The 23,879-nt window shown below is 36.9% G+C and overlaps 2 protein-coding genes across 3 annotated transcripts in view; one reads left to right on the top strand and one right to left on the bottom strand.

The window, feature by feature from the left end:
• MPHOSPH8 (M-phase phosphoprotein 8) overlaps positions 1-3,789 on the top strand; it is a 33,723-nt gene extending 29,934 nt beyond the window's left edge. Inside the window, exons 12-14 of the mRNA XM_045567708.1 lie at positions 151-278; positions 1,096-1,179; positions 2,051-3,789. Of these exons, the coding sequence (XP_045423664.1) occupies positions 151-278; positions 1,096-1,179; positions 2,051-2,092 (254 nt within the window). The 3' untranslated portion in view covers positions 2,093-3,789. The remainder of the gene's footprint in view (positions 1-150; positions 279-1,095; positions 1,180-2,050) is intronic.
• Positions 3,425-23,879, bottom strand: part of PSPC1 (paraspeckle component 1) — an 84,738-nt gene continuing 64,283 nt past the window's right edge. Inside the window, exons 7-9 of one of the 2 annotated variants that reach the window (XR_006739026.1) lie at positions 5,650-5,751; positions 4,807-4,924; positions 3,425-3,652 (exon numbers count right to left, since the gene is read on the bottom strand). The gene's annotated coding sequence lies outside the window, so the exon portion shown is untranslated. The remainder of the gene's footprint in view (positions 3,653-4,806; positions 4,925-5,649; positions 5,752-23,879) is intronic. The other variant, XR_006739027.1, reaches the window with a different exon arrangement.

The raw sequence follows: 23,879 nt of genomic DNA, 5'->3' as shown, positions 1-23,879 counted from the left end.
AAAAAGAAAAAGTAAAAATTGTTCTGTGGTTTGAAAAATGCTAGGTAACTCATACATGCTTTGAAATTGGCAGTTCTTGCACAGGTGCTCCTCCCTCAGGGGTCTGAAGGCTGTAAGTGTAATAAATCTACTCACATCTCCCTTTTTCAGGCTCTGGCATCCTGTTGTTCATTTTCCATGCAAACTTTTTGGGTAAAGAAGTCATTGCTCGCCTCTGTGGACCATGTAGTGTACAAGCTGTGGTTTTAAATGATAAATTTCAACTTCCTGTTTTTCTGGTAAGATATTACATAGTTCAGTACTGAAAAGTACATTGTTCTAATCAGAAGCACAGATGAGTGAATGTTAAATGCCTGTGTTATAATAAAACGCAATCATTTAATAAATGATTCAGTAAATCAGTTGTTGGGAATGAGGCAATATCCATAATCACAAAATTATCCTAAATTTTGTCAGTAGTGATTTTTCTAAATGTTTAATTCATTTCTTTCCCTTAAATTATGCTTAACATGTCTTGGAACCAGCATTGTTCTGAATATAAGTTCTTAACAGTACAAGAAACATACTGTCTGATTTTAAATATTATGCCCTTTTTCACCATTGTAATTACAAACAAACATTCTTTCATACTTCAAATACTAAATGCAATCACAGTGTAACATTGGTTGTATCTATGCTTAGTTTTAATGCATAATTAATATTAGTGGCTGTGTAATTTCTTTTTTAACATCATAAAAAATTGCTCCCCAAGATTCTTGCCACCTTTAGAATTCTTTCCTTGGCCCGAATTAAGCACAATAAACTGGGTATGGACATTTTAAACACTGGTACTGTATGTGGCAGGATGCATTCTGTCTAATCCCAAAGATTTTCTTAGCCGTTGTTTTTTCTCATTTGTATCTTTTTAATGCAGGAAAAAAAATTAAAGAAATCAACATACTGACTTATAAAATCAAAAATAAAACTTACACATGATGTGATTCTCTTATACCACTGGAGTTTTAAAGGTTTCTGGTCTCTACGCAGTCCAGCTGTTCATTTCTAGATGTGTGGGTTTGTCTGCAGAAACAGTGACTCTCTTTCTTTCCACTCCAGGACAGTCATTTTGTTTACTCATTCAGCCCCGTTGCAGGCCCCAATAGACTCTTCATAAGGTTGTCGGAAGCACCCTCTGCTAAGGTGAAAATCTTTCCATCATATTTAGTGTTACTGCTCAAACTGTCACTCTTAGATCACTTAGGATCATTACAAGAAAATTTGAAGAATGTCGTGATGTGCCTTAGTCCCCTTAATTTCAGTGTGCCTGTCCTAGAGACAAGCACTCCCTGGGGTAGCAGTGCTAGGCGCACTGCTGCGTCTGATGTAGGATTAGTTGGACACAGACAGTGAGACAGGAAAGGGACGAAGGGAGAAGCTGAGAAGAACCTCTGTCTGGAAGATGGAACAGTGTGAGTCGTGTTCTAGGCTTCGGTATTGAATTGCCGTATGTATGTCTTTATCTTTAGGCTGGTCACCAATCTTTCTGTGAAGGGAGCTGGAGTGAAATATTCAGTCCATCGAATAATATAGTTATTTAACGTAATAACCTAAAATGAAATTGTAAGCACTTGGATTCTTTTTTAATTAATTAAAACGGCACACCTGTAGTCACAGCTGCTCTGGGCTTTAGTGTGCTGTGCTGATCTGGTTTCCGCACTAAGCTTGGTATCAATATGGTGACCTCTGGGCAGTGCGGGGCTGCCAGGTTGCCTAAGGGGTGAACTGGCCCGGGTCAGAAACAGATCAGGTCAGTAACGCCTGTGCTGATCAGTGATGTTGCCTGTGAATAGCCGCTCAACTCCAGCCTGGGCAACATAGCAAGACCCTGTCTCTACTTTAGAAAAACAAAAATAAAAGAGCAATAATCAATCTAACAATGTAAATTGATAACCAAGTTGAAAATATTGCCAAATTAGAGAAATAATTCTTGGCCATGGGTGGTGGTTTTTTGCTTGTAAGAAAGGAAAATTCTAGTTCTGTGTACTGACACGCTCATTTTTTCTTTCAATAGGTGAAGTTGCTAATAGGAGCATACAGAGTGCAGCTGCAGTGACCAAGCAGAAAGGATTGGGATGCAGTTATTTTCAGACCGATTCCTAAATATTCTCTATGAAGCAGTTTGGAATTCTTCTGGCACATGTCAAACTTTCACATGTAAAGTTTTGTCTGCAAACCTCCTGTGGTGTAAGCCTGTCGTCTGTTGTAGTCTGTAAGCTGGGATGCAGATGTGTTTGTGCCAGTGTTGGGGAATCTCAGTGTTGTGTCCAGACTGCGTATTTTCAGTTTTTCCACAATGTGGATGGTACCTATGAGGATTATTTAAGGAAATTAAAGACTTTTTTTTTTTAACTTGAAATTTTCTACTAGCCACAGTGAATTTCTGTGTTAAAAAAAAGGGGGGTGGGGAGGGGGGAATATTCAACTATAAAGCATTTGCTTATAGCAAGGGAGCTGTGTTATATTCAATTTACCCAATGCCAAATAAGTGTGGATCTGCTGCCCTGGAAGGGTGATTAATGTGGCAATGGGGGAGAGGCCTGATCTTTTCTAATCTACAGCTGCCACATATTCCCCAAGCAGAAAGGGTGGCGGTGGCAGTAACTCAGTAAAAGTGCAGTAATCACTTATCCTTTCAAATGCTAACAGGGTAATAAAATGAAAATCTAAGATGTAGCAAGAGTACAAACCAGGACATTATGAGGCCTAAAAGAATATTAAATGTAAACTTTTAGACTTGTTCTTGGAATCTCAAGTAATTTTGAAAAGCCACATCCCGTGCCCTTGTTGTGAACACTAACCGGGAAGACCAGCCTCAGATCCCAGCCACGCCTGGCTGTCCCAGGGGCTGAGTCAGGCTGTGCCTCTGGGGAAGAGCTCCTGCTTCTGTAGACGGCCCCACAGGTCTAATTCTTACATCCTCTTAAATATTTGGCGAACACTCATAAAAATCAAGCTCAGTCTGGATTTTGAAAATTGTTTAGTTCCTCATTAGTTTATAACTGTATGAAATATTTTAATGCAGGTTTTTCAGACTATCACATTACGATGTTACACCCACATACATTGTGTAGCCATTTCAGAGAACCATTTTACTTTACATCCTAAAACTGCCTTTTCCCATAGTTTCCTCAATAAAACAACACAATGTTGGTCTATTTGCTTTTTATCTCAAGTCTCAGGATGTCATCTGTTATCTCAAAATTATGCCTAAGACGAACAGCCTTACAGGACCAGATCAGAAGGTAGGATCTGCCTTTATCAAGGTAGGGCTAACATTGAAACTAACCCAAACAGAAAATCTGCACACAGTTCTGTTAGTAGCTTAGGCTGAGGAAAAGCAGGACACATACGACAGTTATCAAAAAACTGATTCATGAAAATGACAGAGGATTTTGAAATTTTAATACTTCGTGCAGTTAACGTTTCACAGCATAAAGTTTTAAACTTAGTCCCAAATCTCTGCCCAGTGAAGACCACTTACTTACGGAAGCCACACCGCCTGCCTTCGTCTTACGCCGACTTGCAGATACGCTCCTCCTCACAGACCAAAGCCGGGTTTTCAGACGTGACTTCTCCCTCCAAGCATCTTGATTTAATTTATAAAACAAAGAACCTGAATAAAAATGGAAATCCTTAACCACAGAAAATGTGCCCTTGAGGCATGTTTTAAAATGTAAAGTGTTAGATTTACTCCAAAATGTACTTAAATGGAATAATAAATTCATAAGTGAAATAAAATGTTTCCTGTCATTTTCTCCTGTGTTATTAAAAGTATTTTTCTCACAAAATGATTTGACCTGAAAGACAAATTCTTCAGTAGTATACAGGAACTAATTTCCATAGTTTTTCTAAAGAAAGAGGTTTCAGTCATAAAATAATTTGCTGGACTGAGCAGCAGACCCAACAAACATTCAGAGATTTCAATATTAAAATTTTTGAAAGAGGAAACCATATGGAAATGGTACTTTCTTAAATAAAAAGCAGACTCAATGCCATTTCTATTAGAATTAAATGTATATTTGACACTTTAATCATTTAACTTTCTTTACATGTTTCTGGAATCAACCCCCAGTTTCTTTTCACTTTCTTAGGAAATAAACTCAATGAAAATAACTGCTTTTCATCATAAACAGTACTCACAACTTTTAATCAATTAATTTCAAAATCCTCAAGTTCAGCGACAAATCTGCTTGACAAGCTTACAAAATCTCTTCCCCTCTCTTTTTGAAGGCCACATAATGCTACAGCTTTTATCTATGCCACAGGTAGCCTACATACAGATTTTTTTCCTATCCATATATTTTGAGATTGTTTCTTAAATTTTAAGGGATCTACATATACAGCAATTTGAAAATTTAATCCCAACAAAATGTCCACAGAACATAAAGTCACTTTATAAACACATTTCAAAGGGCAATTCTAATTTTTCCATTAGTAATTCCTTAGGTCAGTGGTTCTCTAGTAGAAACCAAAATCACCTGGAGGACTTTAAAATAAAAAAATAGAGAAAACATATTGCCAGGTCCCCTATCTCAGAGTTTCCGTTCAGTAGGCCAAGGGTGAGGCCTGGGGATGTGCATTCTTAATAAGGTCCCAGATGATGATGCTGGCCTAGGGACCAGGCTTGAGAGCCAACGGCTAAGATTAATTTTCTACACCTGGGTAATAGTATGCAAAAGAACTGCGCACACCTTTGTGCCACACGAAGATACTTAACATTTATCAAAGGTACAGAATACTTCAGTGCTTCTCAAAGTGCACAGATACCTGCTGGGGTCTTGTGAAAATGGACGTTCTGGGTCATAGGCCTGTGTCCTGCTTGGGACATGCTGCATTTCCAAGCAGCTCTCAGGCAACGGCTTCACTCCTGGTCCCCAGCACCACACTTGGAACAGCAAGAATAAGACAGAATGATGTTTATTATCAGATAAGCTAGCTAGGAAAGAGGACTCTACAGGTTAAAATAATAATACTTTCTGGATCTATCAGGATGACAATATACCCATTGGAAATTTATCATAAAGATTACATAATGTAATGTTTCCATAAAATTTTATAATGTCTGACATAAAGAAAGAAAAATTGTGGCCACTCTCCAGAGAGCTGAAAGCAGAGAGGGAGAATGGAGCTAGTATCCCTAACATGGACCCGGATTTTATGCCATTTTTAAGATTAAACACTTTCCAAAGGAGCATAAAACTAAAATTTTAGGTTTGGGGGTCAATAAAAACCAATAGATAATTTGTTCCCTTTGTAAGATCTTTTATTTTTCTCTCCTAACCCCCAAACCTCTATGTCATTCCTCATCTTAGTCCAGTTTTCCCTAAAGATAATACACACTACTACCCATGAGGAATAATAGGAGGGCAATTTGGAGCTGAAAGTCTCCACCAGCTTTGCTCAAAAGACAGGCAGTGACGCTGGGCGTTTCTGTATGAAGACAAGGTGGAGATGTAGAGGCTGCAGCTTCAGCTATAAACTACTCACAAATATTCTACTAACTCAAAATGCTGAAGCCGTTACGTATGTTCACTATAGTAAACAGAATGAGAATCAGGAAGAATGACTGAGGGGCTGTCAGAAAATAATGAACAGACGATGCTGACTGACCTGAAAGGAAGGATAATTCCAGCTCTCCTGGCCTTCAAGCTCTTCTGAATTACGCTGGAAGCTTACCTTTAGGTAGCTTCATTCATGTTGCCTTTTATCACCCTAGGAATACAATAAAATCAGATTTAGCCTTTTAAAAACTGATTTCAGTAATCAACCAAAGACCAGAATGTTAACTTGTCTCTCAAAGTTCTTAGGAGTAATCAAGGTTCTATGAATTTATCATCTTGTTGCAGCTGCATGGTGAGATTACTTCCTTCAAGTAAGGACTTTCCTTTTAACTCAAAATATTCCCCCATTTCTTCAAAGAACCAGCACCACCCACGTAAAATTCAGCTTAATTTTCTCTTTTGGCATTGAACTCTATTTAAAATACTAAATCATTTTCAAATCTCCTAATGATTTAAAAGTGTTTTCTTAAGAGTATTTTACCAAATGCTATTTCCACAGGCCCTCCGATTGGATTGCTGCTCCCTCAGCACAACACAGCTTGAAACCTGACATTGCAAAACCCTACAAAGGATCCTAACTCCTACTGTGTCTACAAAATCTCATTCTACTTGTACCACGGCAGGGCATAAAAGTATATCTGTTGTGCTCTCTCAGAAAAAGACTCTCTTCGCCTAGTAATACCTTGGATCAAGCAATCCTCCTGCCTAAGCCTCATGAGTAGCTGGGACTACAGGTGCATGCCATGACACCCAGAAAATTTTTCTATTTTTGGTAGAGATAGGATCTTGCTCTTGTTCAGGCTGGTCTCAAAGTCCTGACCTCACGTGATCCTTCCACCTCAGCCCCCCAGAGTGGTAGGCAAGAGCCACTGTGACCGGCCTTCCCATATACTTTAAATCATTTCTGGATTATTTGTAATACCTAACATACATAGTTTAAATGCTATATAAATAGTCACACTGTATTTAGGGAATGATGACAAGAAAAAACATCTAATACATGTTCAGTACAGAAGGAACCATCATAGGCCTAACTACATTCTCAATCACATGTATAGGTAGGGCTGACTGTATACAGAAGTAACATATTAATATTTATAAAATCAATTTAAGAATATGAATGAATTTAGGGGGAGATCCTCAACAAGTAACTTGTGTAGCAGAATGCTGGTTGCTGGTGGAAATACATAAAAACAATTTTCTTCACTTATGATGTGCCTTGTTTCAAAAAATATTTAAGGTTTTATAACAAGGACCATATGAGTACCACTGGGTCATTGAGGTACACAGGGGGATCTGTAGATCCCCTTTCCTTAACATGCAAAATCTTGTATACATGTTTCAAGCTAAGGCGGGAGGAGTTTGAGACCAGCCTGAGCAAAAGTGAGACACCATCTCTACAAAAAATAGAAAAATGAGCTGGGCATGGTGGTGTGTGCCTGTAGTCCCAGCTACTCTGGAGGCCGAGATGGGAGGATGGCTTGAGCCCAGAAGTTGGAGGTTGCAGTTAGCTATGACAACACCATTGCACTCTAGCCTGGGCAACAGGGAGATTTTATCTCAATCAATCAACACAGTGTACGGGAAGATGTACATAGGTTATATACAAGTACTACACAGTTTATAGCAGGAACTTCAACATCCATAGACTGTGGTATCCACGGAGGTACTGGAACCATCCCCCACAGGTACTGAGGAACAACTATACATGCCTTTGGTAAAATAAAGGCTAACGAGAACAATAAATACAACCATAAACCAAACTAGATAAGAGAATTACTTAATTCTCAATGACACCTGGACTATTAAAAAACTTTAATTAAGCCTTCTCAACTTTTCAAAACTGTGAATCTGCATTTACAAAGCATTAATTTTATCGCAACCTAAAAAGTAATCCTCAGAATTTAGCCAATGCTAGTTGTCAGTATTTAATCTTTAAAAAGGTAGCTTAATACTCATATTCAATATTCAAAAACAATCACTAAAGTTCGGTTTAAAGAGAGTCTTGGCTGGGTGCAGTGGCTCATGCCTGTAATCATACATTGCATTGTCATTAACCCTAATAAAACAATCACAACGAGCTACTACACAAGTACATCCATTCAATGATACCCATAATGTGGATTTAAAAACCTGTGAAGCCCTGGAAAGCTGACACACAAAAGACAGAAAGACTTTTCTGATCCTGAAGAACAGCTGTCCCCATTAAAATGATATTGCCAAATATGAAAAAAAAACAAACCAACTAAATTGCATTAAAAGAAAAGGTCTCCCTTAACTGAAACTTAAGCATAACAGTAACAAGACTGTATGATACCACCTTGGACAAGTTTGAGAATAAAAATGGGTCAATAATAACTGTGTACGTGTTAATGTTTTGTTTTGTTTTGAGATAAGGTCTCGCTATGTTGCCCAGGATGGTCTTGAACTCCTAGCCTCAAGAGATCCTCCCACCAAGCCTCCTGAGTAGCTGGAATTACAGGTGTGCACCACTCTACCCAGCTAATGTTTGATTTTCCCCTCCCATGCAAAAACATCTGAATAGTTAAGAGTGAACAAAGACCCTCTAGCCATACCCAAAATTTGAGTAATCAGAAATGTAAATGGTCAATACCACATACACTGTTTCTGATAAAGAATAAAACATTAAGGATACAGAAACCCCATTCTTACGAAAATGGTCAACCATGTAACAACAGACCTAACATCCCAACCTTTGAGTGAAAGGAGATGCTCTTTTTCCACTGAGGACACAAGTCTACTCTCATTCATACATTACATGACGTATATTATGTAATATGTAAATTATATATAAATAATAGCAAATTCTAAGGAATGGATGTATAAAATATAGATAATATATAATCCAATAAGCATAGAGGCTGAGATGTTCAAATTATAAGATATGAATTATAAAAAGCCAAGAAACAGGATTTTAATAATGACATATTGAAAGATGCCTTCCTATAAAATCAAACTAAAAGGCAATGATTTCCTCTGAAGCAGATGTCTGTGGGTATCGAGCCACAAGGAATAGCATTTTTTCTTTTCTTTTTTTTTTTGAGACAGAATCTCATTCTGTTGCCCTGGCTAGAGTGTAGTGGCATCATCCTAGCTCACTGCAACTTCAAACTCTTGGGCTCAGGCGATCCTACTGCCTCAGTCTCCCGAGTAGCTAGGACTACAGGCATGCACCACCCACGCCTAGCTCATTTTTTTCTATTTTTAGTAGAGATGGTGTCTTGCTCTTGCTCAGGATTGTCTTTAACTCCTGACCTCAAGTGGTCCTCCCGCCTCAGCCTCCCAGAGTGTTAGAATTACAGGCGTGAGCCACCACGCCAGCCTAGGAATAGCATTTTTGATTAGCATATTCATTATTCAACAGCAGGGATTCCCTTCTGAGAAATGTTATGTTTTGAAGTTTGCAGATTTTGGAGGGGTGGGGATTTCCATATTATCAAGCATGGATACCAGACAGATTGTATATAGAACAGTCTTTACAAGAATCCTTTGCCTTCATGACAAAGACAGATGACAATAATGGCTGCTAAAGCAATAAATAAACCAAATGCTGTTACAGGCAACTCATAAAAGTCAAAATATGTAGTATACTTTTTACCAAAGTTAATCTATTTCAGTGTTAACGAAAAGATTCTCTTTAAGCGACAAAGAGTGTATCACCAAAGTGTAGGGAAATAGTGTGATTGAACACACAACATAGCAAAAGAAAAAAAAAAAAATAAGGCAAAAAATTTAAGAGCCAACATTTTCCAAGGAAGCTTGAGAAAATGCCCAAGAAAGCAACAAACATGTTAAGATACCTCACAATATGTCCACAAGTTCATCCTACTTTTTTGATGTAATTCAACTTCAACAGATGAAGAAAATGATTTGGCATACTAAAATATACTTTGAGCTAAATTAACTGGACAATATTAAAGAAGTTCAATCTTTCAGCTGATATTTTGCAAGGAGCAAAAATCTGTAACACGAACATTCAATTCTGGATTCTCAACACCATCTGGCTTTTCAGAACCGTATAAAGCTATCTATGTTTAAACTCACTTTTACATCATCGTAATTTATACACATAACAGTGAGTTTTACATTAGATGGCAATTAAACGACACAATCTAGTTACAGCAATATGGGTATATGGTGGTTAGAGGGAAAGCAAGAGAACGTTACAAAAGAAGGTATCTGAATCACAAAGAAAGTATATAAAAGGTACCCAACATCAGAAGTTACCAGGAAAATGCAAATTAAAACCAAAATGAGGCATCTCTATGTGCTACCTAGAAATGCTAAAATTAACATGACTAACAGTACATAGTGTTGACAAGGATGGGGAGCAACAGAAATCTTACACATTCCTTATGGGAGTATAAAACAGGATAGACACTTTTGAAAATTATTTGGCAGTTTCTAAGAAACAAATACCTATCCCATGCTCAGCAATTCTGTTCCTATTTTCCCCAAGAGAAATGAATGTATAAATAACTTGTAAAACAGTGTTCACATAATAGCCCCAAACTAGAAACTACCCCAAAAGCATATCAATTGAAGACTAGACAACAAACTATGGTATGTTCATTTAATGGTATATTATTTAGCAATATGAGAATTAACTACTCATATATGCAACAACAAAGAAAAATTTTAAAAACACTATGTTGAGTGAAAGAAGCCAGAGGGGAAAAAAAGTATATATTGTAACATTTCATTTATATGACGTTCAAAAACAAGCAAATTAATCTATGGCGATCAAAACAGAACAGGAGATAAAACATCCTAGCTCCAGGGTAGGATGGATTGAACTGCAAGAGAGCTCAGAAGAGCTAAAGATTATGAAAACTTGGTCAAACTGAACAAAACTTACAAACTTTGAAAAACTGACAGGCTTGCCCACAATTTTAAAAAGCAAAACTTTTCTTACATTAAAGAAAATTATTTGAAAGTTCATGTAACCATTCAAAATTGAGAAATAAGTACCTAAAATAATGTCATGTTCAAGTATATAGGAGAGAATCAGTTGTGAGTATTAAAAATAACACTGAAATTTCGGCCGGGCGTGGTGGCTCATGGCTGCTGTAATCCTAGCACTCTGGGAGGCCCAGGCGGGAGGATTGCTTGAGCTCAGGAGTTCGAGACCAGCCTGAGCAAGAGCGAGACCCCGTCTCTACCAAAAATAAAAAGAAATCAGCCAAACAACTAAAAATAGAAAAAATTAGCCAGGCATGGTGGCGCATGCCTGTAGTCCCAGCTACCCAGGAGGCTGAGGCAGTGGGATCGCTTGAGCCCAGGAGTTTGAGGTTGCTGTGAGCTAGGCTGATGCCACGGCACTCTAGCCCAGGCAAGAGAGCAAGATTGTCTCCAAAAAAAAAAAAGAAAAATTTACATTAAAATTTAGAAAAATATTGAAAAATTAAACATTCCAGCTAGAATACTAAGTTTTTCAGGAAAATAATTTACTGATATTTATACACCATCTTTTCTTCTCAAGGTCATAAGGTAACATTTCCTGTAGTTAACAAAGAAACGTAAAGTCCAAAGACTCGTATTTTAATGATTTCATCAAACATACTCATCACTTCCAAGAAAAATTTAACCCTGTTTCAAGTGCCGAGACCTGAAAAAAGCAAATTCTAGAGAAAATGGTGAATCTGGTCTTAAAACATGTATCTGTTTCATTCACAAGGCAACTGTCATAAGGTAAATGCTAGTTAGGCAATGAAAGACACCACTGAAAATTTTCAATCTTAATTTAATTTTGTCCCCAGATTCCTACAAAGGCATTTCAAAAACAAAATTCAGCATTACCCTCTTGTGACCATACAAAATTTCTCAAGCATCATAGAAAATATAAAACGAAACAAAGAAAGCCAAGGACAACCTATCACTGATCACTGCATAATCAGAGATGTTGGACTATCCTAACAATAAACTGCATTTTTTAGTTCAAGGTAACAGATCATTATTATGAACCTATCTGAACAGCTTCCACTATTTTCTTTAAAAGTTCAATATTTCAAGTACAGTATTGCCACATCCAGGAATCCCACTGTTACTTATTTAATGTATCAACCATATGCATCTATCACGAAAGGGCACTGGAAATGAATTATCAAATGATATTTAACAGTTTATTTTTCACCATATACTTAAAACCACTTAAAAATATCCCGTTACTTACTCTGAAGGTAACATGTAAATCAACTTGTTAGGAAAAAAATTTCTTATAGAAATCCATTATATATTCACATGCACCAACACCAGAATGTTGTATTGGGGAAAATCATTCAACTACCCTACAAGTATAATCTGCGCTGTTTTGTGCTGATCTCCATCTATTTAAATGTGAGGGAAACAGGCCCTAAAGGCAATCTGTGGTGGGGTGCGATGATCAGCGCCCCTCCAACACCTACTCCTCACCGGGACACTACTTCTGAATCACAAGTGTCCCAACAACTGTATTTATGTGAAAAAATTAAGATCATTAAATGTTTTAATGATTTGTCTTAACAGGATAATACACTTTCTAAAAATGAAGTATAAAAACAAAGAGAGTTTTTAAAATGTCGCATTTAAAACTCCCTGTTTATTATCACAAGGTTTGATAAATTTAGACTGTACAAACTAGATTAATATGTAACACAAAAACAAGGCCCAAGAAAAACCATAAAATACAAGGAAACTTTTCCTGCCTCCACGTCATTTGTAAATGCAACATCCTGCCATCAGCAGGAGCCCGACACCTGCTCTGCACCCCGCCTCATCAGAGCCCCGCCCTCGGCAAGGCAGGCCCACATCTCCCTAAGTGGTGGGCGAACCTTTGAAAAATCCCATGTCATCCCTTTTTAAAAGCATATATCCTCTTTCCCATTTGCAGTCACAATCAAGGCTCATTAAAGCACTCCCAATAATTTTGCAGTGATTATACTCAACTTTCAGGCAAAACTGTGTGTATAAAAAACTCCATTTTGATTCTGCTAATAACTCCAGTGTGACCTCAGACAAACTGCCTGTTTACTAAGTCAACAAAATGGTGGGGGAAGCATCTCTATGAGACTCTCCATGCCTTATGGAGTCATCTCTCTCAATAACTCATCAAGGCCCTGAGAATTGTGTATTAGGTAAGAATTATTTAATCTAATGGAAACAGTATTAGAATTTTAACTCAAAGTGTCCACATACTAATGCAGAATCATGACTACTATAGCAGAACAAGAATAAACAGGTTCTAAGCAGATTCTCCTCCAAGAAAGAGACTGGAATAAAAGGCACAAAATAGAGGCCACGTTCCCACTGAGATCAAATGAGGCTGAAATAAGTCTGGCATTTTGACCATTCTAAATTGTTTTCTCTCATTATCATTCACATATATACTAAATGACTGAAAAGCAAGAAACTTAAAATGATCTCAAGGTTAAAAACCACTTGAGTCTCTCATTTCCCAGTGTTTTCTGTATGTTTCACCGGCAACCTTCCTTTGTATGTCTTGGAGGGCACTTCCCCCCCGAGATTTAGTCAATATTGTACGTAGACATACTTCATTGTTGACCATTAGTACTGCACCTATTTTATTTCCTCTCCTCTTATGTATCTACCAATAGAGATCTTTATAGGCCAAGCCACCATCACCTCCCCCCTCTATATAGATCGAATTGGTCTACCTGCTTTGATTCTGGCTATCCTCCAGTAAATTCTCCATGAGTAGCAAAAATAATTCCTTTCTAAAACAAAAACTAGATCACATCACTACCTGGTCCAAGCCTCTCCAGTGATTTCCCAATTCATTCAGGGAAAAAAAAAATCTCAACTATTTACCACACCATCTCAACAGGACAATATCACCCCACTCCCCCAAAGGGGAGAAAATTAGTTGGGGGGAGGGAGAGGACAAACGTCTTACTTTTTTCATGTATAAAGCAGAAATATAACATATTTACAGTACATAAACAGTTATCTGGGTGGTCAAAATGCCATTGCAAAGGAATCGATTAGGAAAAACTGTCTAAAATCCTTCTGTGGAGGCAGCAATGATGAAGAAAAGGTTGGGAAACTTGAGTACTAAGAATGTATACAAATATGTCTATCAATGCCCAGAAACTTTCGAAAGAATACACAAGAAATTAGTAACAATGGCTGCCCTTAGAAACGGGAGATGGATAGCTAGTAGACAACAGAGAAATTTGCTTTCACTATGAACCATTTTGTATTCTGATTTTTGTGTACCAGGTACATATTATTATTTAAAAACTTCAAAAATGGGCCAGGTGTGGTGACTCAGGCCTATAATCCCAGCACTGGGAGGCCTAGGCTGGACATTGCTTGAGCCCAGGAGTTCAAGACCAGCCTGGATAACACTGCAAGACCCTATCTCCACAAAAAATCTAAAAAATCAGTCAGCTGTGATGGCATACACCTGTAGTCCTAGCTACTGGGGAGGCTGAGGCAGGAGGATCCCCTGAGCCCAGGAGTTTGAGGCTGCAGCAAGACCCTGTCAAAAAAAAGCAAAAAACAAAAAAAACACCAATGATACATTTATAAAGTGTTTGAAGGCCAGCTGATTTCTAGTAGGTGTTAATGCTTTCTAAAGTACAATGATGTAATAAAGATTATCTCTAGATCTCAGAGTAGGATTTGAAGGATGGCTACAATAAAGGGCCTGTGTACGTACCTTTCTAAGTTTGAGGAGTAAGAGAGAATAGTGATTAGCCCATTTATGGTTTCCCTATTTCCTCATCCCGAACATTGAATAAGTACAAATAAAACCACCTTTAATGAACGTACATATATTTAGTGTGCATGTTTCCGTAACTAATGAATGCAACTGCAATATTCAAATAGGAGCTTTAAGGGTTTAGACGTATTCCTACACAACACTGTTCACCAGCCCTGCAGGGTCTCCCTACCTAAACAACCTCCTAACCTATATAAATTCTGCACTGCTGAATTATCCGTTTCATATTTTCACTTATCAACTGTTGCTTACCTTACTGGTGACAATCAAAATTCTCCAGTGAAGACCTTTTTCCTAAACACCGGAATTTCATAGGCTGCACACCCTTTCTGGATGTCACAGGGTCTGAAGCCTTCCCTCCTGCCTTTGCTTCTCCCAACTATTCTTACAAGTTGGTAGCACCAAAATACCTGTCATTTGGTTAAAAAACAAAAACTCTCACCCTTGCCTTCTTCCACACAAATCCCTCACATTCAATTAACCAAGTCCTGACTTCATAACTAACCAGACTGGTTTTCTGCCCTTCCTCTCCAGCCCTACTACCCAGTATTTTCAACTGCTCTTCCTCCCTGCAGTCTGAGTTCATTCAAATGCATCCTTCCCCAAAACCAGTAGTTATCTGTCTGACGTACAAATCTGACTACCATCACTTGCTTGCCCAAAATCTCCTAATGGGTCCTTACCACAGAGTAAGATCTCTGATTAGTTTTCCAGTTTCATTCAATCTGAAGATGAGACCTGGGTTCTACCAACCCCAATCCCTAGATAAAATACTACTTCCCCTCTTTGTTCTGAATGGTCACCTAATACTCCCACCTCTAAACAAGAGCATTCTCCCCAACTCATCCTATGAAAATCCTTCTCAATTATTTCACATATTCACTTCTCTGACAAACTCCCTGTAACACACTTATTTTGGGCAACAGGTTTTACGTGTAATCTGTCAAGTCATCCAAGTATACTTAGTACTGTCACCGAACTATACATACAGCAGGCGATTTTAAGAAAACTGATAATGGGATACCATATAAAACAACCTCCTGTCACGTGATACACCCAAAGCTGATGCTAACAAAATGCATGCTTTATTGAGAACAAGATTCCAACACTTATTCTGTACTCATTTGTGCATGGTTGACTTTTCCCTTTCTTCAGTCTGCCTCTCAATTCACGCATAAGTAATCCAAGTCTCAAGTTGATTGTTAAAAGGTGCTACTATGCTAAATGATGTTTCCCATCTTTTTGTTTTTCCTTAGTCCTTTTCTGCATTGTTTCGTTATTGTGCTTTTTTTTTTTTTTTTACCAGTAGTTTGGAGTTGCTGAAGACAGGAGCGCATCCTATCTATCCCATATACTGGCTGTCTTGGTCTTAAATAGAGCAAATCCTTGCTGGATGGAGTTTATATTCCATGTCACTCATACCTACTGTAGAATTAGTCATTCGTAATCTATGACTTCTAGTGTCTACTAAACTAACAATCTAGACTTCACACAAATAAAATGATACAATCTCTCACAATTTGATCAAATACAGTTAGCTTAGCTTATATGACAGCAACAAAACATTCAGATTAAATTAGCATTTTATTAATAAATAAAAGGATGTGATAAAATTCCAAAAAGAAAAAACCTCAAAACTCATTGTAGTGCTCCTACACTAACACCCATGCTATTTTATGTGTTTGTGTATCCATTATCCAAAGGAAAACAACTAGTGAAGGACAAAGGTAAAAATTATAGTTAACTGGCACAATAAATTATCAGGTGGTTCATTTAATGATAATCCAAGCCAGGAGCATATCCAACCCAGAGGAGCACTGAAGTCCTTTTGCTCCAGCTATTCTAGACAGCAACCAGTTCAGCTGGAGCAGAAAAAGGAAGGCCTCCAGAGGAAGTCTGGGGTGAAGACAGGAGCTAAATAAAGACAGAATGATAAATAATATGGAAAAATAAGAAATGATAAAGACACTGAATGCTAGGGAAAAAAACTGTATGAATAATTTATATAAAATAGTTCAAACAATTAATTGTCTTTAAAACTTGTTCTTTTCCCACACTAGTGGGCTTACGGATATAAAATTTAACCATGGTTCTATTAAATGTATTCAAATCTTACATTTCATATACTACATATCAACTATATAGAATGAATTAAGAGTATTGGCTAACTTAACTTGATTCCATTTACCTGAGCTCTTAAAGTACTTAGAAGATATATATCATTGTAAGATATTGATTATATTAAGCAAAGTTATACAACGTAAACCTGAAAATTTAAGAAAATCCTTTCCAAATGTTCAATTACACATTTATCTCCCAACTTTTCTTCATCTCAAGGTCAAGGAGAAAAGAAATAGCAAAAGAAAAAAATGTTTCTCACAGAGGTTCCCAGACTTGGTGGCATTTCCATTCTTCCTAACTTGTACTTATACAAAATTTAGAACTCAGGATACTAAAAAGAATGTATTTTGCAAATGAAGACAAAAACCAAAATGGAGGAACTGAGTAATGTCTACCACATAACTAAGAAAAATGTTAATTTGATTTCTGCTCTTAGAAAACACTTAAAATCATCACTGTAAAAACCAGAAATGAAAACAATGTCTATTTTATAGGTAATTTTAAAAAATCCTTATAATTCATCCAAACAGTAATAAATATTAATCAAAACCACGATTAAGGAAGCAGCAAGCAACTGAAAAAGGATGAGGCAGAAGAAAACTGGTGATGTTTAGAAGTCTTCAGATTATCTGAATAATTATTCACTCATAAACAGGGACTGCTAACACAAAGACCAAGTCAAAGAAATGTCTTGTGGAGTAACATTACTTCAAACTATGAATTACATGCTTTGCTTCCTCCCAATATTTGTAAAAGGTAGTTTTTCAATCTATGTTGGTACAATACCCAATTTCTCATTAAACCTACCAGAGGATTAGGTATTCCCTTCATCACATACAATTTTTACTAAATCATTTCTCCTGGAAATCTTAACTACTTTGTCATTTTAAAGTTCAATTACTATAATAATTAACATAATGAAACCATCAGTGTCTGTAGAAGTGTATACGGAAAATCACATCAACGATGAGTTCAAGTGGCTACATTTTACCAGGAGGCCTGATGAGCTGCTCCGGGCAGCCAGCCTTTCCCATTTGTGTTGCCTCTAATCTTCTCTTCAACGTATACCAAAGAACAGATGCAAGAGGAAGAAAACAAATACACAAACTTGTAAAACCAGTAGCCTTCAGTTTACACTCAATTAGAATAAAGGCTACTTTCCTACAGAGACTTTAGGCAGGCCTTTTAAACTTACTCCCAGGTTCCTCTGTTCTTCTTAATGCTTGGGGTTCCACCAATACCAAACACCAATGCATGTAGTATAGCCAAAACACAGAACATACACTGTGATTTTAGTTTTAAATTTTATTTCAATTGCTAAAAACTTGTCTTCTCCCATGCTGCCACCCTTACCCACTCTCCAGACTCAGAGCAGGATGTCTTGACTCCCATCCATCCCAATGTTTTGTTTCTTTTTCCTCTCTCCTTTTTCATGAGATAGGGTCTACAGACAGAATAATATATATTCTTCTCTATTAAAAACAGGGCTATTCACTCATATTCTCTGCTGGCTCTTCTTGCTGTGACCCTCAGTACAATGTGGAACTGCCTAAGAGTTTCTTTAGGGGCTTTCTTCCCATGATTTCTCTTGCCACCCATTAAACTTCAAACTCAAAGAAGGTAGGGATGAAGTATACCTCCTTCACTATTATATATGCATGGCTGAGATAAAAACACTCAATAAATATTTGTTGAATGAATAAACAATCTGGGATTCTAATCCACACACCTTAACTGGTACTAAAAGCTCTACTCTTAAATACTTGCCACTACCCCATTTTTCTCAGATCAGAATGAAGATGAATGTAATACAGGTACAAGCAAATAAGTAAATATCATATACTGGCAAAATGACATGAATGAAAAAAGGTGATGTGAAAGTCTGTTGGGAAAGGCTCTTTTATAAGAGACCTACAAAAATATCTGGGAAACAGAGGAATCACCTTAGTGAGCAAAAGGAGGGCAGAGTAGATGGGGTTGGAAAGGTGCAATGAGTCAAAATCAGATAAAGCCCTGTAGTCTACATACAGATGGGCAGCTACTGCATTTGAAAAAGGAAAGAGACCAGGATATGACTGATGTTTTAAAAAGATGCAATGGATATCTTGTGGAAAATAAATTGCAAAAGTAAAAACTGGACAAGTTAGGAGGGAATCACAGTCATCTCGGCAGTTCCTTGAGAGAGAATGTATTTACCACCAGGCAGAGAGGTTTTCTAAAATTTTAAAACTCCCAATGAACCACTGATCAGCACTCAAAACCAAAATATTAAAAAATCCAAGGGACTATACCCTCCTCTCCCTCTAGCAGCTATGTGGTCTCACCATTGATTCTGAATACACTTACCTTCGGTGTCTCAGTTAATAGTATCCTCAACCAATCATTCAAACTAGAAACTCCTAAAACACTGCATTTCCCTCTCTCCCCCAATACACTAGTCACAGTTGATTAAACTCACTCTACCTCTGAATTGCTCAGATCTGGAATCTGAACAATCCTCATTGCCACTAAAGATCCTTTCAAAAATCATGTAGGGAGATGGGGGTGGATCAGTGACCCTCGTGGTCTCTCTGCTTTTTAGAACATATACTTAAGGTAACTGTCCTGACTCCCAGTCACCTAAAAGGTAAAGGTCTGAACTACTTAACAGAGATCAATCACAATCTTATCTCTACTTCTCCTCTGCTCTCTAGCAGTCTTACCTCTCCTTCCCCTCAGCCAGCTTGCTGCGTCTCAGGATCTCTGCTGACTGCCATTAGCCCTTGTGACCCCATCATCATCTTGCCATCCCACAACCCTCCTTACCATCTCCCTCCAAAAACCCTACAACTGGACAGTACCTACTCACCTTTAAGACCTGCTCAATCAAAGGTTATATAATCTTAGTGAAGTCTTCCCAGCCTCCCCCCAAATAAGTGGATGTTTATTTCTAGGTTTTCAGAGCACTTTCTATTCCCTTTATTATGATAACTTGGTCAAACAGCTTCCTTACAGCTCTACATACACCCATTAAACTTCAAATCGAAGAGAGTAGAGATGATATTTTGTTTATTTTTGTATCCTCATTAGTGAGCACTGTGCTCATCCCACAGTTGGCATCATTCATTCACCAAGAAAACATTTAACAAGGACTTACTGGCAAATGAGCATTAATTAGTAAATGATAAGGTCCCTAATTCCCTGACAGTCTAGATGGAATAAAGTGAATAAATACATGAATAAGAAAACCTCACACAAATGTTTAAGAGAAATCTTCCATGACAAAAATCTTTTCAGTACTTAAATATCTGTTTTAAACTTTATGAACATTATCAAATAGAAAAGCAACGAAAGTGAAAGGGGCATAAACATCAATGTGTACAATTTATTTCCTGATAACTTGGTGCTCGAACTCCTTCCCTGCACTACAGCAAATAATTATACCAGTAAATTGATCTCACACTGACAGTTAACAATGAATACATAAACAAACTTTGAAGTTCAACCTTACAACTGTTCATTTTAAAAGGTGACAATAAATAAATTACATGATATACAGTCCATGTAGTGGGATTCTGGGACTACAATCATGAAAGGAAAAACTGTGACACAGTTATTCTTCTATACTAATGCTGTCTAGAAGAAAAACATAAACCACATGTGAAATCTCGTATTTTCTTGAAGCCATATGAAAGGAAAAAAAGCAACAGGTAAAATTAGCTTAATAGTTTATTTTATTGACCCAATATATCCAAAATATTATCACTTCAACATGTAGCCATATTAAAAAAGTTGAGATATTTTACATTCTTTTCATCACATTATGTTTGCAAATCTAATTCAGGTGAAAATTTTTCTTCAAAAATAGTCATCTGTACTTAGATTATATAAAATTGAAGATGCAAAAGTTGTTCCAAGTATGCTTAATGCTCTATAAATAACTGAATTTAAGTTAATTACAATAAAATTAAAATTTCAGTTGCTCATCTCCCTAGGCCCATCCAAAGGATCCAACAGCCAGATGTGACTACCACTGGACAATGCAGCTCCAGACAGAAGACTTACTGCATCCACTGACTTCATCACAGCTCATGTAACCAGTACAGTCAGAATGTTTCCCCTTTATCTCCTATGACAGCTATCTTCTAGACCTCTTATCTGAAACAACAGCTGTCATTTTCTCTATCAACTACGTGGTAAGATATTTGCACTGTATGTCACTCTATTTGTTCCCCTAGGTCTAGAATACAAATGCCACGGAGACAAAGGATTGGTTCACTGTGTTCACAGCTGTATTCTCAGGGCCCAGACTGCAAGAAACTATTGTCAACATAGCAACTGTAGGAACTCAGTATGTATCTGAGAGAGATTAAAATGTTGCTGAATTATTTAACATGCATATCTATGCTACATTTATGACCTATAAAAAACCAGAAACTGGTTGTGATAGAGTAGTCATCTTCTGTATTAGTCAAGTAATTCCAAAATAATTCAAATTATGAGATCCATATCTTCAATCAACCTACGGAATATTTCATCCATTCATAGGTCCAAAAGTTTGTGATACAAACCTCTCCCTTTATCTTTATTTACCTTACTTCTAACACTTGTAGCACAAACAGCAGGACATACATTAAGTACATTACTATTGCAAGGCAGAATTTAAGAATGTGAACACAGCTTTTCTACATTGCACTTCCCACCCACCAAGCTTGGAACATGTCATTGCCCATAAACTTCCCATCTTCCACTCACTAATTTTTACGAAAATGTAATGGCTCCAGATAAAGGTCAACATAGCATAATACACAGCTAAGAAACAAAAAAAAAAAACATGTTGGCTTATTTTTCCTAATTAATCATCATGCATGAATCTCAATTACTAGCAACAGATCAAATGTAATCTAAAATTTGTATGGCTTCCCAATAACGTAACAGTGGGGTTGTTAAGTTTGCATGTGGGCGGGAGGGTGGGAAACATATTCCAAATCTTCAGTAATGTACAGGATGGGACACCGTCAAAACTCAAGGCAATTCCCTTTTTTCTCCCTGCATTCATGTGCCTAAAAGTAAAGCACAGATTTTTGTAGATATGTAACTCATTTTAGTGTTACAGGAGTTAAAATAATCATTTCTTGGCTGAAGATAATTAGTAATAAATAATTCAACAAGAAAAACTGTTCAAGTATCCACAACAATTTTATTTTAAAGAGATGAAAAAAAGTTTTACTCTCATTAGTCTGCTTGAGATTTCCTAAGTTGGAAAATAGGTTAATAAGCCATGTTGGGATAGAATCCTGGAATCTTAGTTTTGGGCTTCCCTGAACAAGGAATCTGACTCTGGAACAGAAAAAAGGGGGAGGAGTGAGTTGGTGCAAAGTTAAAAGAAAAAGGGTAGGCAGGATGGCTTCCTTCAGCACAGAGGGATGCACCTTCCCAGAACCAAAACCATTTAATTTGCAAAAATCTCAAAATATTTGATCAATGTAGGTTTCCTGGAAAAACTGAGAAGATACTAAATTCTATGCTAGGGGTGGTCTTTGGGAAACAGAGTCAGGACACCAGGTGATATATGGATTAAAATCAGAAACAAGTCTCTGCACTTAAAGTGTTTCCTACATACAGATACTCTTAGCGTACATACATCAAAGCCAATGTTTCTCTAGAAACTTAACTTCTGAAATATTCAAAGACTTAAAATTGGATGTCTGTTTCTTCGCACTATTATAGTCACAATATCTTGAAAAAAAACTGTCAATATAGCAACTATGTGCTCTCGTTATTAGCCAAGTTAATTATTTAATGTACTGCATAATTTTGAATAGCTTCGAATCACACAAATATATTTGAGGCTACAAAGGAAATGAAATTATGTGTAATAAATATACTCATCATCTTGGAAAACATAGTTATCAAATCTTTTATCTTCAATCTAGAAAAACAAAAGACAAGCTTATACAAAAGAAAAAGGCCATCATTTTAATCCACCAAAATTGTATCATTCTGTTCATATTTATCAGGATAGTAAGCAAAGACCAAAATGGTCTTCTAGCACCTTCATCCATCAGGCATAAGCATGTCCAAATACACTGATACAAATACAGATTATTACACTGTTTCATCACTCATACTGGTATGGACAGATGTGGATCAGTTAACTGAAAAACTTTCACAAAATTTTCAAAATGTACTTTTCTATAGTCTCTCTTCATCTGAATTAACCAGGTTTGTAAAGCCAACAATAAGACCCGAGAAGGCATAATGAATACATTTATGTATTATGTGCCACTCCACAGCTACTATGTTTCCTAGTCAAAAATAAGGAACTTTTGCAGTGCTTGTCAATTGGCAATCGCTGGAAATGTGTTGGCGGTGTTTTAATTGTCTCAATGATTGGTCAGGAATCTTAAACAAACTACAGTGTAGTGGCACAGTCATCTATAACAACAACAAAGATCACACAGCCAAAAATACGATGTCTCTTTTGAGAAGCAATGTTTTAAAACAGAGTTTCTCAAAGAGAGGTTCCCGAAACAGCATCAGCACCATCACCTGGGAACTTGTTAGAAATGTACATTCTTTGGCTCTACCTGAGACCTCCTGACCACTGAGGAATGGAATTCCAAGATCTGTGTTTTAATAAACTTCCCAAGTAATTCTAATTCATGTTACAAAGTTTGGGAAACAATGATTTAGAGGGATGTCTATATGGCTGCTGTCCTTAATTTAAAGGAAGGATTTTGTCCACTGTTCTAGCTTAAGCCCTAGAAAAGTGCCCAATCTACAGTACGTAGGGCCCCAATACATATTGCTACAGTGAATTACGGATATGGTGAAATTCTGAATGACATGAATCTAAAATCCTGTATGACTAAGAAAATCGTTTGTAAACAATTACTCCAATTATCATTTTCAGATTCCTAAACTTTTCACTTCAATGTCATAAATATTCAAGTCTAGTAATACACTCAAAGATTTAACATAAACTAAGTACACCACTGAGCAAGTTACTATTGCCCCCAATACCAAAAAGGTCAGAAATAACTAAAACTCATATAGCATGACCATGTAAGATTCAGTCTACTTTTTTCTCATTACATAAAAACACCAAACATAAATTTAAATGTAAAGAATGTCTGATATACTGATTTACATTATCTACTATTGTAAAACCACACGAAAAATAAACTATAATCATTCTGACAAAATGTACACTAAGGTGTTTTCTCTATTTTCACATGAGATAATGTAAATTAGCAAAAAAAATTATTTAAATAAACATAAAAATAAAAACATAGGCAACTTGTAGACCAAACACGACAAAGTTAATAAACACAGGATTATACTTACATAGTTCTTCTAAAACTAAAAACATACAGTCATTCACGGTCACAAAAGCCTGGTTTGTTAACAAACATACAATGCCTTTTTCCGTA

Source organism: Lemur catta, chromosome 13 (assembly GCF_020740605.2).
Source record: "Lemur catta isolate mLemCat1 chromosome 13, mLemCat1.pri, whole genome shotgun sequence".
Lineage (NCBI taxonomy): Eukaryota > Metazoa > Chordata > Mammalia > Primates > Lemuridae > Lemur > Lemur catta.
This window is presented reverse-complemented; position numbering and strand designations above follow the sequence as displayed.